Source organism: Crocodylus porosus, unplaced genomic scaffold (genome assembly GCF_001723895.1).
Source record: "Crocodylus porosus isolate Cpor-Errol unplaced genomic scaffold, CroPor_comp1, whole genome shotgun sequence".
In the NCBI taxonomy this organism is placed as follows: domain Eukaryota; kingdom Metazoa; phylum Chordata; order Crocodylia; family Crocodylidae; genus Crocodylus; species Crocodylus porosus.
In genome coordinates, this window is record NW_017728917.1 from 31,589,649 (window position 1) to 31,606,547 (window position 16,899).

At 41.9% G+C, this 16,899-nt stretch overlaps 1 protein-coding gene across 1 annotated transcript in view; it reads right to left on the minus strand.

Moving 5' to 3' along the window:
* Nucleotides 1-9,410: 9,410 nt before the first annotated feature.
* Nucleotides 9,411-16,899, minus strand: part of ATG7 (autophagy related 7) — a 285,204-nt gene continuing 277,715 nt past the window's right edge. Inside the window, exon 19 of the mRNA XM_019537035.1 lies at nt 9,411-10,485. Within this exon, the coding sequence (XP_019392580.1) occupies nt 10,453-10,485 (33 nt within the window). The 3' untranslated portion in view covers nt 9,411-10,452. The remainder of the gene's footprint in view (nt 10,486-16,899) is intronic.

Here is a 16,899-nt window from a genome sequence, read left to right on the forward strand (position 1 = left end):
ACTGGGCCCCAATGTATAAGCTAGCAAAATACAATCCACTGGGTCATTTGTACTGAAAATGAACCAACTTTGGAACTATCTAGTTCTTCATGACCTAGAAGCGGTTTCTGATGCTGCTCCCCATGCCACATCTAGCCTGGACTGGCTCGATTTGGACACTAGAATAGTTATAGAAATGAGAAACCAACTTGCACCTCATGTTCATCGTTCTCTTCCCACAGTCTTGTCTACTCATGCAGAAATTCAAGTTCATTGCCATAAATGGCACAACAGTAAGTCCAGGGAAGTGGGTGTGCAAAAGAAAGAAAACTTTACTGACCTAGTCCATTAGAATGAGAGTACATTTGTTTCTGCATCTTATATCTTAAGCAATGTCTAAAAGTGCTCTAAAGAAAGAGATATACCACCCCCCTGGCATCCTTTCTAGACAGCTTATACTCTAAGGCAGGGGTGGGCAATTATTTTGGGCAGAGGGCAGCTTACCCACTTTTGGCAGGCTGTCAAAGGCCACATGGGTAGCCCCGCCCCTTGTCAGGTGCCCCACCCCTTGACAGGAGACCCAGTCCCTGGTCACCATCTTGGGACGAATGTCCCAGGGCAGCATTGGTAGGGCCCAAAGCGGGGCACAGGCTGGCAGGGCTCTGTGGAGCCAGGCTGGGCTGCACCAGCAGGGAGAGCGGGGAGCTGGCCCGGATCCATAGAGCCCCTGCTGGCTGGGACCCTGCGCTCCTGCCACCCTGCTCTGGGCCCCACCAGCACTGGCCCCGTGCTCCCGCTGGCTCCCCGCCCATTCGCTCCCAGTGCCCCCCAGCCCCGCGGTACAGGCGGGGCGCAGTGCACAGCCCCAACCCCACATTTGCTGGCCGGGAAGGAGCTGGTGCTGAGCACGGGAAAAAGTGGCCCCTCATCCATCCTATGGCTGGCACTCCCTGCTGCAGCTGCTCGCAGCCCATGCGGGGCTGTCCAGAGTAGGCACATGCAGCCCCAGGAGGGCTGTGAGCAGCTGTAGCATGGGGCGCCAGGCATGGGGTAGGTCAGGGGCTGGTTTCTCCCCCCACACTCAGATTTTCCCCGGGCTCCTTCCCTGCCCAAGGCCCCCCTCTCTCCCCCCACCCTTACCTGAGGTTCCGGTGTGGGCAGCCACGTACTTCCAGGCCAGAAGCCCCTGCTGGGGCTTCCGGCTGGGGGGTGGGGCTGGGCAGGCCCTGCTGTTGTGGGGGCCCACCAGGCTTCCCCTTAGTCCTACTGCCCTTGGTTCCTGTCATTTTTGTCAGGAACCAAGGGCAGATAAATATTAATTTTCTAAAATGTTTGGGGTCCCACGGGCCGGATAGAATGGCCTCAGGCCATATTTTGCCCACCCCTACTCTAAGGCCTTGAGGCTGATACGGTAAGTTAAAGTTAGGGATGTCCTTCAACACCAGAAGGAACAGAGCCTAAATGGAGATAAGAGTAGGGCGACAGTAAGTTCCATTTTTTCTGGGGCAGACCTGTTCTAAGCACCTGTATTGGGAATCCTGTCAGTGATCAAATTAACACTTTTATCCTGGTCATTTCATCCAAGAGAAGTGGTGGCACTCTTTAGTTACTGACTGTGGTAGGGTTGCCTGTCTTCTGATATTGCAGCACTCCACATTCCCTTACCCACCCTTGCTCTCTGGTGTGCTCAGCTGAGACTAGAGCTTGGAGATGCTGAGCATGCTGAAGAGCAGAGACTGGCCTGTCCTGAGACTTGGTAATATGGTCCCTTTGGATTAGGCATAACTGAGGAAGATGACAATGGAAGGCAGAGTTATAAGAGTGGGAAGGAAAGAGAAAGATTGTGAATAACTGACCATGCCTTCCCTTACCAGTCCAATACTAGGAACATACTATTATTTCTGTTTATTAAAATGTTTTTAAATTCTTTATTCCTAGTTTTAAATTGTAGGTTGTACATGTGTCACTTTGTTTTGAAGAAAGTAAGGTAAAAACTATAGCTCTTGTATTTTGTATTTGAGGCCTATATAAACCTCTGTTTAAAAAGCATGAGGAAATAAACCTTTAGAAGCCTTACAACTACTCCTAGACTCTGGAGCAGCTGTAAATGCTGTGCGTGCTGCACTGCTGCCTGCAAATCTAACACATTTGTTTTTCAAAGAACTCCCCCACTCCAAGGCCAAGCAGTTGCTTGCAAGAAACTCTGACCGCCAAGAAGCAGAGTCTTCAGGAGCCAGAGAATGAGTGGCTATTCATATGCAAGAAGGCTCAAAAAAACAGCTGAGGCATCTCCAAGAAGATGGCCGTATAGAGAATGTGGCCAACAAATATTATCAGTATTGAAAATTACATGCCCCAATTGCCCTCCGAATTAGTACCCACTCTCTGCCACTTAGTGGCACAGGATCCTGGGTAAGATGAACTTGTTGGCTGACCCAGTAAATGGCATTTTTTTATATTGACTCTGCAAAAGGACCTACCACCACCAAGACCATGGGAAAAAGCAGTAACTTGGAATTACAGAGAGCTCTGGCACTGACCTAAGCCCCTATCCATGAAAACACTCTGGATAGTATCTAGGATAGAGCTTAGGAATGCGGAGAGAAATCTGATGCACAAGTTATCTTTAAAGATTTAGCATTGCTGTAACCAGGTGTAGAGCTATTAGTGTTATTCAAAGTAGCTTAGCATCTCCTTCTGCAATACTAATATGTGTTATCTGTTGTTTATATGTGCTGTACCCAACATTGTGGGACCAGAAATGATAGGAAACTGGGTCAGGACAAGAACCTTTTGTGCACTTGCTTCGTTTGAAAATAATGAACACCTTCACCTGGGAAATACTATACTAAAAGAAAGGCTGTTATGCAACTGGAAAGGTATCGTGAGGGCTAGGGACAGATATTATACATAAATAATTGCAAGTGATGAGAAACTGGTTCAAATCTGTAACACAACAGAAGTTCAGTGCACATAAACTGCTTTCAAAATGGCCCAAACCAGTTTAAAATAGACCTGGATGGATGTGGTATCAGATCTAACGGATTTAGGTAAAATCAGTTTATTGAACTTCTGTCCCACATCCCCTCCAGTTTCAAGTTAACTCACAGTTCCTCAGCAACCCAGGATGCTGCAAACCCCTGCTCTTGTAGGGTGGACAGGTTAGGCTTGGCTTAAACTGCCTGCTACAGCCAAGAAGGGAGGCATGCTCTAGTGCCCCCCAGCTTCTGGCCTGGGCCACTGAGGGCATGTGGCTGCATTTCCAGAATCAAAAGTGAATGCCTTTTAACTTGTTTATTGGTTCAATCTATGCAGTTTAGACTAACCTGCAAAGATTAAATCAATTCAGCCTTGGGCTTTTTGATTGTCTGTACTTAGCCAAAGAGACTGTACAAGAGGGTAAAGGAGAGAATTAAGGACCACCATTATTTCTCACTGATCTAAACGCCAGTGCCACAACAATGCAGGAAGTCCACAATTGCTGCAGTAACTAATATTGGGGGCGGGGGGGAGCGCATTCTCCATCAAATTGGATATTTCTCATTTTAGTAATTGCAGTATGCTGCAGAAATGAGTAATTAATCATGTGCTACTCCATAGGGATTACGGCAGATTCTTGAAGTGATGCACGGTAGACAGGAAAACCCTATATGGGTTTCAGAAGTTGAATCACTCATTAATATAGCACTATGGCGTTTTTAAGCCATGTTAGGCCCCTGGAGAACATCTGGGCAGCTACAGAAGAAAGAGGAGAATAGGACAGTGAGATATGAGTTTTGTGGTTTTGGAATATAGGAATTGCTAAACTGAATCAGACCTAATGTCCATCTAGTCCAGTCCTCAACCTCCAACCATGGCCAATGCTTCAGAGGAAGGTGCAAAAATCCTCCAAGAGGAGTGTTTCTTTACCAACTGGCAAGAACACTATGAGGCAAAAATCATCTCTGATGAAATGGGGGGGGCGGGGAGGGAGAATAATATTACAGAGAGAGAAGTCTTAAGGAACCTGTGTCAAATATTTGTAATAGGCTGGGGAAGTCTTGGAGGCTGCATTTATTTAAGCAAGTCTACTAAGGTTTATCATACTCTAAATGTTTTATTTGCTGTCTTTGGACCATAGCTGCTTATTTGTCTCTAAGCTAAATACTAAATTGTTATTAGAAAAGTTGGATTTTAAAAAGTGGATATCATAGCAAGAAAAATAACCTCACAGTGTTTATGCCCTGTAACTTAGAACAGTCTGGACTTTCTCTCTTTGTAGAATAAAAGCATCTATTTTAAACTGGTAGAACAAAAGAACAATTAATTCTGAGTTTGTGACATGCCTCCATTTCAAAGAACACACACTTTTCCTCTTACCCCACAATGAGCAGAAGCAAAATTAGGACTCTCTCTCAACTCTGCAAATGTGGTTATAGCCTGAAAAATGTCAATGTAAAAAGGGTTATTGAACCATTGAGCAGTCTTCATGGATCTCCAGGATTCTATATCAAATCTACTCAGAGTTCGTTTTGATCAGCAACCCTACATCTCAGATGCCCTGGCATCTCAAAGACTGTCACACAATTTACTGCACGTATGACTTTCTGTAAACTAAATTGTACTTTTGGTCACACTTGGGCAGTTCCGTTGGTTTCAAAATCTGCTCTTGGTTACATCTGAGTGATCCTCTTGCCTGCAGATGACCCTCATGACAACTGTGTGACTCCAGAGCTCAAATGAGCTGCACAGGTGTCATTGTGGAAAGAACCTGGCCTTTAAACTGGAATCTTATTAAACGAATTAAATGGATACTTACTCTGCCATTGGTTTGGACCTGCAGAGCTCCCTAGAGTCAACGCTCAGCTTTGTCACTAAAGAGAGCTGACACTAATTACAAAGAAGAGACTAGGGGAATTAAGTGCCAGTTTTACAGCCTCCGTCCAGCCATGAAAAATTCTTGAGGAATCATTGCTACCTTAGGAGACTAACACTCGCTGTATTATGTATGGATTTTCCATGGTGCTAAGAGTTTTCACATGCCCATACATCCATTACAACTGTGTTGACTTGTAAGTCTGAATGTAGGGTTTCAGTGCTGTGAAGGAACTTGAGCTACCTCTCCACCACAGGGCAAATTCTACTGCCTTGGGTGAATTTCCCTAAACAGTAAATCATGAAATTTGGATTATAACACTCAGTTACTTAATGGGCATAGGTTAGTCATAATCTGGCTTGGGCAAAACATTTATACAAGTGAAACCAGACTTTATACCAGTGTAACCAGAGCACAGAGATAGCAGAGACCTCTGCACTGATGCAAGTGCCTTGAATCCAGACTAAAGTTATCCCACGAAAAATATGCATTAAAAATACGATACAAGTTACATTAGTACAGGCATCAGCTGTTTCTGCAATTTACAGTGGTGTACAATGCCAATGCAGATAATTCCAGTGTAAATGTGTTCTGTGTTCAGGCCCTAAAAAGTAACATCAATCAACTTGGAAACAGAGACTATAAAATTCTCTTTTCATGAATGCGTGATTAGGTCAGGACAGGATTTTGATTGCACCCACCAAATATAATAAGGTGATGATACCAACAAAGAATCATAGATAGATGGTTGATGTTTTAAAGTGAGATCTTGGCTACTGTTCTATGCCCTATCAGTCCATCAAGGACCCAATTTACATTGGATGAAAATCCAGTGGAGTTCCAAAAGTATTAAATTGGACCCCAGATGTATTGTGCAGGTAGCACAGTTGTCGTCTGTGAAAGAGGGTGCTGACTGCACCTCCTCATTAATTCACTCTATTTATGTTAGACGTTTTATGAAGAAGTAACAAAAGCAGCCTCAAAAGAAGCCACATTCCACCCGCCCAGCCAGATTGGGAAAGTGCCGTGACAGCAATGGCAGATGTTACCTTGCTAGAAAAAGGGATGAGCTTGGCCCTTTTATTGATGCCTGGGAGCTCAAGTCAGCAAAACTAAAGTTAACCCCCAAACTCCTGGTGAAGCTCAAGTTTCAACTTCTTCCATTAAACAGCAATACCAACAGATGAAGAGCTATGTCAAAGCCTACCATTTGCGTGTACAAATAAGTAAATACAAGTTTTCAGCTGTTTAGGCTGCTTTAATATGTATTTTTTTCATTCATTTGGACATATATTTTCACTGTTTCCCTCTCAGTAAATGCTTACACCCCTTTTTAGAAGGAAAATAAGAACAATTATGGTTTGCATGGAGAAAGAAAAAACAATAAAGTTAGACAACGTAAGTTTTTCCAAATCAAACTAAAGTGTTTCTGAACATTGGGCAAATATGGGCAGCTTATGTACAGGAAGCAGCTAAGTCTGACACAGTTGTATGTTACTGAAATTACAGAGGTAACAAAACATTATATTAGCCCTGAGTTCTGGACCTCTAGATGAGGCCTGTGTGAAGCAACCAGTATTTGATTCAGATTCAGCCAGTTCAGAGGACAGGGATTCGATTTAGTGATTCGGCTCACTGTCCCGAATGGATTTGGTCGAATCGGTTTTGAAATATTTGGCACTGATTCGGTGCGATTCAGCCATAGACTGTAATGAGGAATCACTAAAATACCCATAACTTTGTCATTTTTTTGCAGAATTGGATGAAAACAGCAGGGATGGTAGCCACTTCTGAAGGCATGAAGCCTGCCAATTTTCAAGGAGATAGATGCAGGGGTTTCAGTGAAAGTGCACCTCAAACTGTTGAAAACAAAACTCGTGTCACTTGTGTTGTAAGGCAGAGTAGAGTGAAAGTAGCGGGGATGGCATGAAGCCTGCCAAGTGAGCAGGAGCTTTTATGAAAGTGTACCTCAAACTGTTGAAAGCAAAACTCTTATCACTTGTGTGTGTTAACTGGGTTTCTGGTTGTAGCTGTATTGGTCGAAGGAGCAAACAGGCAAGGTTCTTTGAGTAAATACAATATCTTTTATTAGACCAACTGAATAGTTGGAGAAATATATCTTGCCAAGGTTTTGGGTTTAAAAACTCTTCATCAGGCTGAGAAAGCATCTGTAGTTGGTGTGTGTGCTCTTCCTGGATGAAATGAATAGTAAAGAAGCCAGAGGCTGGGCTGCAAGCAAGAAGGCCAGTCAGTGAAAATCTAAATTGAGGCATTGGGGGTGAGAGACAGGCAGGTGGGGAGGGAAGGGGGATGCAGCAGGTAAAAGTGCAGAGGTACCTGGGGAGTCATGTGTCAGGCAGGTTATAGTGTGTCACAAATCCAACGTCTATACTGAGTCCGTGAGTTTTTGTATCGTGTATCATCAGAGGTCGATGATTTGAAGTTCATAGGCTCATCTGTGAAAAGTGTATTGTAAATTCAAACGAGCACTGAACCTCGCTAACTTCATCACCAGAAGCAAACTTCCTACAGCCCAAAATACACTGAATGGATCCAGACCATTACATGACAAGAAACGCAAAACCTGCCAACATATCTCCAGTACCCCCCACAATTACTACACCCTACAACAGAACCATCACCATTCCAGTTTTAGGTCATGCCCAGGACCTAGGGCTGCCTTCTTCCCTATAGCCCCAGTCCACACCTCCAAGTTTGTCCTGGCATTAAATGGTTGTGAAAGCAACTAACACAAAGAAATGGGTGTGGGGTAAGGAGAGTGGCACTCACTCCATCTGCAGGTGGAGCTTGGGGAACCCCAGCAGTGGGAGGTTCACCTTCAGGAACACCAGCTGGTCCTCCAAACCAGGATCCAAGGAGGTGCAGTGAGGTGTCACTACATCACCAGTAATGCTGAACACCCGCCCGCTTGGCACACTGGTCCATGGACAGGAAAGGTGTTCCCAGGCAACTGTGGCCATATCCTGCCACATCTGGCTGTGGGTTGCCCAACAGGTGAAGGGGTCGCATTGCAGCATCTCCAGGTCCTCGACAAAATAGGTAGTCACAAAGGCCTCCACGCTATCTGCCAGATGGTGGGGTCTGGCACCTCTGGCAGAGAAAGGCTTCACACAGGGCCTTATATGGTGTTTCTGTGTCACTCGCCCAGAACACTGTGATTGGGAGGGAACTCAGGGAAAGGTCACAGTCATGGTCACTGGCCACTACAGATGTCAATATCAGAGCAGTCTTTACCCTGCTCCTCTGTTTCTGTCTCCCCACAAAACTGCCTTCTGAATCACCAAATCTTTTCTGAATTAATTCAGATGCTTCAAATTGATTCAGAGCTTTTAATGGGTCTCCCAGTTTGATGATTCAGCTGCTGAATCGGGCCGAATCTTCTCCGAATCAAATCAGCAACTGAAGCTTTGTGCACCCCTACTCTAGATCTTGCATACTGTGGTAGTTAAATGGATACTTACTAGGGCTGTGTGAAGCCTCAGTTGCTGATTCAATTTGGTGGAGACGTGGCCTGATTTGATGGCTGAATCTCTGCATCCAAATAGAATCAGAACCAGAACCTTTAATCTCTCCGAATCAAATCAGAACCCTCTGAATCGATTCCGGGAGATTCGGAGATTTGTAAGAATATAGTACAACTGTAGATTTGTAAGAATATAGTACAACTGTAATTTGGACAAGGTTTTATATATCCAAAAGACTTTTCCATGTTAGTAAACTCTGGGGCACAGGAGCCATTTTTCAAGTTTCAGATTATTAAAATGGCACAACTGCAAAATAAATTTTTGCATGTCACTATCTCAGTAACTATGAAAGATATATAGGCTGGTCTCTGACAGCTGCCATAGTATTGAGGTGTTATAAATTAATTTCTCTGATAATGAATAAAATAAAATCCTTTGATAATGGTAAGAACAAAATAAAAATTCAGAATGGTTTGAATGCAGGACAAATCAGGTGTCTTAGCCTTATTTCTTAAATGTATTTTGTTTGTCCATTGAAAGATCATTTTCCATGTATACAAATGCACAGTGAATTTTCCTAATCTTACTGGTTTAGACCATCAAGATGTCAGATTCTATTTCATTATTAATCTTCCTTTTTCAAAAATAAATTTAAGACTAATTTTAAGGACTTTTCTTTCTAACTAGATTATAAGAATATATTTATATTACATTGGAGCTACCTAGATGAGACATTCCTTTATGGTCACTTGGAAAAAAATGTAAACTTGAACGCGGAGATTTTTCATAGTGGTACAAACAAGAGAACACTTTATAAACATCTTCATTCAAAACCATAATGCATGAGTGGGGATTGCACTCTGCCCTAAGTAGCTCTTACAGAGCTTCTACTTCTATGGAATACCAGAGGATATATCAGCTTAGCTGGCAAACAAGTTGCTGTGACTTACATAACCAAGGATTCTATCTTAACTTAACTGAAGGAAGACGACGTAATTATTGGATATACTGACTTTCCAGATACACCGAGGAAAGAATGCAAAAACTAGACTTAAGATGGCAAATAATGTTGTTATTGTTATTATTATTTACTTAGACCAAGATGAAAAACAATAGATTTGATTTGGGATAGTAACATACTTCGGCGTTTTAAAATTCTGTTTTTCACAACTATCACTTTTCTCAGTGGTTTTCCAGTGATGTTCTGTGCAGAACTAGTCATCTATGGAGCCCTTCTGTGTCCTACAAAGTACAAAACTGAAAGGCTCACCGAGCAGATTTGAGATTAGGGCTTTATTGAGGCCCAAGGAAGTACTGCATGACAGCATCTAAGAATGACAAGAGTTAGAGAAACTCTTTCTACAGCTTTTATCAAGCCAAAGACACTTCTCTAAAAGAGTTATTATGTAATGGCTCCCTCTATAAATGTCTGAATCCCCAACCCTGTTCTTCCTTGCCAGGTAAGGCTCAGACAATGTTTTATCCAAAGTGCAGAAACATGCTAAAGTACTTGTCTTAAGAGAGCTTTAATAAGATTTAAAACCATTGCTCCCATCTGTACAGACAGAAACCCTGGTATTATCATATGATAAGGGGCATGTTATAAACACAATCTGTGACGCAGTAAAAAATTGGTGTAGGTGGATTTTTAATTACTCACCCACCTCATCTTCTACCCCAGCTCCTTTAAATATCAATGTAATTTAATTACCTGCTGTAAAAAAATATTATCATAATCTGAATATTAACTATTTATAAAGTAACCCTACTTCTTTGGAAGAAAAGTAGACAATATTATTTAGGTAGGTCTATTGACAATACAATGAAAATGGACAAATGAAAAAACACCGGGAGTTATTTAAGTGGCTAAATGTATGCCAGCTATATTTAGTAACTGAAAAAATAGAAACTGGGCATTTAAATATAACCATGTTGCTCTAGTTAGGTCCTGCATACAATACGAAGAGACTCGCACCCACAACAGAACTGCTTTTCAGGTTAAGATAATGTTCCATTCATATCAAAAATGAAAGTTATATTTTTAACTGTCAGAATATATAAGAAATCAAGTGACAGATAAAAGACAGCAATACAGATCTAAGTAGGTCATCTTCCACTTCATTTACTTGGCTTTCAAACTGTTTCATCATCACTCATGTCCCAGATCTGTAATGAGAAAGCAAACAAAATTTCACGTGGTTGAACTTGAATATGCTTTTAATATAGCTTGTGTAATCACTAATCTAATTGAAAAGGGAGGAATCTATTTAGCTGGTGGTCTATCCTGTACAACAGTGGTTCCCAAACTGTGGTCTGCCAGGACATGGTAAGTCTATATAGATGGGCTGTGAATCATACCAGACCTTTGTAGTCTTTTTCAGTTAAATGTGGTCTGCCACTCCACAAAGGTTGTGAACACTGCGTGAGAGCTGCTGGGGAACTAACAATTCAATGGACTTCGGCAGTTGGTGGGTTAGTGAGTCATTTACAGACCAACTGGTGTACGTGAAAGCAAATCTTGATATTTTTAAATATCCCTCTAGTGTTTTAGATTGATACATTTCAGTGCATGTTTCAGGAATTTTCTGCTATGGCTATTTGCTAGTCATTGTATAGTATGAATTAGAGCATGGCTGCCCAACTGGCAGTGTATTGGCTGCATGTGATATGAGTGGTTAACATGTGGCCCATGGCCTTTGCAACCACCTCTTCCACTATTGTGCAATGGAGGAGGGGTAAAGCAAAGGGAAAGGAGCATGTGGCATGGGTTATGTGCTGCCAGCACTACCCAGAGGGGCAGAGGGCCAAGTACCACTCATGCAGCCTAGGGGTCTTCATGCCACTTGTATAGTCCACACATTATAGAGGGATCCCAGGGGGCTGCCCTCTGCAGCATGTGGCCTGCACAATCTGCAGCCTGGGGGGTGCATGTTGGGGCCATGCGTGGTCCCTTGCCCTGCCAGAGTTGAACAGCTCTGAACCACAGCATACTACTGACACTCCTTATAATCTTTTTTCCTTGTTATGAGGAAATACATAATTAGGAATAGTAGATAATGCACTTTTAGTAGAAACTATGAATTTGTGAACAACATTATGAAAAAGCAGTGGTTCTTCAAACATCTGAGGATAATCAATAGCATGATTCAACCAATTGCAGCAAACAACACAAGACAAAAATATATACAAATTTGTTTCTTCATCAGTGTTTTAACAGTTTTACAAGCCAGCCAGTAATTGGCATAAAAAACATATATTATTTTGTGTAGTAAGATGCAATTGTACATTTACTTTGGTTCTAGGCCAAGATCATTAGACGTATCCTGGAAACCCAGTCTGGAAAACAAAGTTAATGTTTTCACAGGATCCCCAAGGAATCTGAAGTCCTAGGAGCCATACCAATTTAAAGCTAGGTCCATATAGTATTTCAGTTGTCAGAACAAAGAATGCAATACTTTACATAAAACGCAAAAGTCTGTAAGCGCACCTGTTTGCATACACAAACTGTATGCATCCTCCAACTGCAGGCTGCATACATGACTGTGCTTCTATGCAAATCTAGCTGACTTAATCACATTTGTGGTGATTCTGTGAAGAACTGCTCAGGCTTGATACATGCAAGTGCTCTTTGTGTTTTTTCCAAAACAGTTCAGCATCAACCAACGGCATAAATGAAAGGAAAAACCCACAATAGAACATGCAGAAACAGTAGAAGTGCAATAAGTCCGGGTGAAGGTTTAAAGACTTTTACTTCAAATACTTCTGTTTGATCAATTCTACTTATCAAATTGGTCTGCTCCCTTTAACTGGCATCCTTACTGAAAGTTGCAAATAGCCATGTGGAAAAGCAAGTTAATTTGCAAAAAAAGGAGAAGGTAGTTAAATCATGTTAGCTTCATGTCAGACAGAACATTAAATAACATTAAATTATACCCAAATAAAAATATTTTCTTCCCAAACTTTGCTTTTGAAGTTCAAACATGATGACTTCTAGATTTTCCCCCTCAAAAATTTAAAGTGAAGATGTAGATATTTTTTGACCAATAGCCATTTGCGATGTGTGGTTCATACTCATTCCATTCAGTGCGGAGAACTTATGCCAGTAGGTTACTTTAGGAATCATGCCTTGGAGTAGGCCTTTAAGGAAGAAAGCAACATTAAACTTCAGATGGTCTGTGGCAACCTGGGGTACCAAGGGTGACATTGTGTAGCTGGAGGCTGCCACACAACGTTAGCACTAGTAGGTGTGCAAATATGATTCACAAGATAAACCCATATGTTTTAGATAGGAATTAATAGGGTTAAAAATGTTGTGACCTAGTGTGGTCAAAGTTCTTTGTCACAGAAGAAATGCTCTATTATTTTTCCGTAGTGAAAAAGAGTGCAAACGAAGAGCTGGCATTTCCTGAGGGATGATTCAAGTCTAAAAATGTCGATAACCACTGGGCTAGAATGACAGGATTGCTTTCACTGTTAAGCCAGCTAGAAATTAATTCAAAACTTGGAGAGTTCCTTGCTTGTCTCAACTAAATGCCTATGGTAAATTACCATGCCAAGTCCCCCTGACTGTAAGAACACAATTAATGTATCCTTGGCCAACTAGTGGCAAGGGGCAGGGCCAACAAAAGCTACCTCCCTCCCTTCCTGGCTGGCTTGGAATCCCGCTCCTCCTGGCTGTGCACTGTCCTACCGCTAGGCACAGCCAATAGAATTGCAAGGACAAATGATCGGCATGTATTTACATCAATGAACTAAAAAACAGGACTTTTTGTAGGCCATTCCTCATTCAGAAACAGATAGGGGACAAAAACAGGCCAGTCCAGTATAAACAGGACTAACAGCCACCATACCCATAGGTTAGGCCATCACAGCAGCTCAGCCTATAAAGCATGAGCATCACCTGGGCTAAGTACAGACAGTCAAAAATCCCAGGGCTGAATCAATTCAGTCTTTGTAGATTAGTCTAAGCTGCAGACATTGAATCAGCAAGCAAGCAAACAGACATTCACTTTTGACTCAGGAAATGCAAGCACATGTCTACAGTGGCTCAAGCCAGAAGTTAGGGGATACTAGAGCACACCTTGCAGCCTGCCAGCTCCAAGGCTTTTCCCCTTTCCCTGCTAGAGTGGAGGGAGTGTGGCCAAGCCTCAGCCCAGAGCTACCTGGAGGGTCTGTGGGGGGAAGGGTGCAGTGCCTGCCAGGCTAAAGAGGGGGTGGGTGGGGAAAAAGGCAGTGGCACTGAATTCATAAAAGCCTGAACAAGAATAGTCCTCTCTCAGAAGGGAGCATGCATTGAACAGAAAGGCACAACCCTGCAGAATCTTGCTGGCTGTGATCATGAACTACAAATCTCAGAGGCACCTGGAAACAGGAAGAAAAAGTGATGAACAACCCTGCAGAATCCTGCTGATGTGGCTCTGGACTGCACATCTGAGAGACCTCAGGGCAGCAGGAAGAGGAAGTGAACACACAGCCTATGCTAGGATGCTGGGGGACTCTTGATTCAACTTGAACCAGGAAGGGGTCTGGGACAGATGTTTCATAAACTGGTTTGATGCAAATCAGTTAAGTCTGATACTACATTCAACCTGGTTTATCTTAAACCAGTTTCAGCCATTTTGAAACTGGGTTTATGTGCACTGAGCTTCTGTTCTGTAACAGGTTTAAACCAATTCCTGAAGACCTAAATCAGTTTATGTGTAACTTCTGTCCCTAGCCCTGGTGATAGATGAAGCTCTAGAAATACTTACTGAGAATCAGACCCTGGTTATTGCCATATTAGCATTAGATCAGCAACAAAATTATTCTTTTCCTTTTACAACCCAACCAGGGGAAAAATACATACCAAAAGTTCAAATGTTAGCATTTATTTAGATTTTATATTCTGTAGGCAGAGGTGCTGTATGTACAGTGCCATTCACAATGGTGCCCTGTTCATGCTTGCCCTCTAAGCACTACAGTCTTACAAACAACACTGAAAGCAACACCAGCTTCATCAAGACCAGAAATGGGAATTACAAATTAACTGTCTGGAACACAAACCCCTTTCCCCCTCCTTACCCTATACCAGCTACATGTGGAATCCCACAGCTCTGTGAAATGCTGCAAGCTAAGCCAAGAAGACTCTAAATGGTATTCTCAATTCCTAAAGTGGTTTCAAAATGGTGGTGTAAATCCTCATGGAAAATACTGAAGTAACAGCTTGTTTACAAAAAGAAAAAAGTGTTTTTGTCCTCCCCTCGATGAGAGGCTTGGGACTTGCCAAGGCAAATACAAGTATCCAACTTGCCAGTCAGGGTCAAGGATATGGAAAACAAATATGAAAAAGTTATCTTTAAATAGAATCTATGGCCTGATCAAAACGGACAAAAGGCAAGAAACTCGAAGCGCAGGCTAATATCCCATCCTTCGTAAGACCCACTTGGGGGCTTTTTTCTTTTGTTTTTAAAGACAGATTTTAGCCCTCTCTTTCTCTCCTGCCTGTTAAAGAAAAAAAATAAATGCACTGAAAGGCTGTGCAGTAGGATGACTTGAGGGCAGGCAGCCTGCAATTTTGTTTCCAATAAACATAGTGACAGCTGCCAAACCAACAGCTCTAAAAGTCATCTTTATCCACAGAATAGATGTTAGACTGGCAGGAGGTTTCAAGGGGAGTTCCATGGGGATCTGTTCTAGGTACAGTGTGGTTTACAGATTAATTAATGACCTAGATGCAAACAACAAAAAGGCTGAGTGGAGTTGATCCACTAGAATCCACTGGCAAGATGAAAATTCAGAGAGGTCTTAATAAATTGGAGAACTGGATTAGAGACCACAAAGTAAAATTTAACAAGTACAAATGCAAGATGGTATAGGCATGGGGGGTTGTGGGGTGGGGAACAGATGAACAAATACAGTATGGATAAGACTATTAGGGAGGATTTGGGGGTTATGGTAGAACCCAAGCTTAATATACTTGCACTAGGACCAGACTGAGACCTCTGACTCACTTCACACAGGCCACTGGACAGGTGTCAACTGGTAATAACTTCTAATCACTCACAGCTGAAGATGAATTTCATTTTGTAATTTGGAAGTGAAAGCCTCACTGTGGCATTATATTTCTAGTTGCCTTGCTCAGTCGTCTTTCTTTTTCTTTTCTTATTTCCTAGCTCTTGGCATCAATTTTTCTAAACAGCATTTTATCTCAAATATCCCGCAAACAGTTCAGTATCCAGGTTGTAGCTGTATTGGTTTAGAGGAAAAAGCAATCAGGACTTATAGTAGAGATACTATTTTTTATTAGACTAACAAGATTTTTGCAAAAAAAATCTTTGATTAACTTAAGTTTTCTCAGGCACTGGAGAAAAGATTGTAAAAGTTATCCTGGGTAGAAATGGAAGTTAATATTTCATAGGATTTCACAGAGTTAATAGATGTAAAACTCCTTTGGGTTTTGACATATGGAAGATATCAAATTTTAGCCAATTTCTGAAACGAAATCTTCATATTTTCCCAAGCAGGAAGCAACTGTGACCACCTGAAACCTGAGACACTGCTCCTGCTTTTGTTTCAAGGGAACTTGTATCGTCACAGAACCTCACAAGAGGTAAGAGACTCCATACCAGCTATGAACCGACTGCCCAGAGGAGTTTTCCATCTATTAACTCCCTGGTAAAATCCTATGAAATATGAACTTTCATTTCTACCCAGGAGAACTTTTACAATCTTTTCTGCAATTCCTGATGAAGGGTGTTTGTGCCCAAAAGCTTGCAATTAATTTTTTTTTTTTATAAAAGGCTTGTCGGTTTAATAAAAGATATCATCTCTACTATGAGTCCTGACTGCAAACAGTTCTAAACTCCATGTATTTTATTTTAAACAAAACAAAACTTTTTAGCAAAGAATGGAAGTTTTAAGGCATTTACTCAGTTAAAAGACATGCAATGCACACAACACTCATACACCTATAGTTGTTTGGGTTCTTTAACTAAACTGTAGTTGAAATGATCTGTTTTGGAAACTTGTAAAAAAAAAGTCTGTAACGGTGCTAAATCTACAACTTCCTAGACGCAAGAATATTGAGTTTCCTATCTCATCCTGGTAAACTGGCATGCCAACTGGTAATCCTGGCATATTTTAATGACTGAAACAGAGACAGTCTATAAGATCTACCACAATACACGTAATAAACATAGGCAACTTATTTTATTTTGCTTTGCGTGATACAGGGCGGGGGAGAAAATAAGAGCACTGTGTTTTGTTTCTATTGGCAAGTGGATGCTTTAAGGCAGTGGTTCTCAACCTTTTTTTAGGCTCAAGCACACAACATTGCACTCAAGGCACCGGGTCCTTTATGTCCCTTCTTTACTCGTATCCTTATCTTTTTCTAGTCACATGCTAACTTTTGGAAGTTTCCTCTTAACTGGTCTAAATACCTCCAAGTACTTCCCTCAAAATGGCTCTATGTCCCTAGTCTTCTTGCAGATGAAGTGTTAACTCATCAGCTGCCAACGCATCACTTCAGTTAGGTACTTAGTCTATGCCAAATCATAAAAGGAACAAGTAGCCTGTCATTTTACTAGTCTAAAGGTCTGCTAA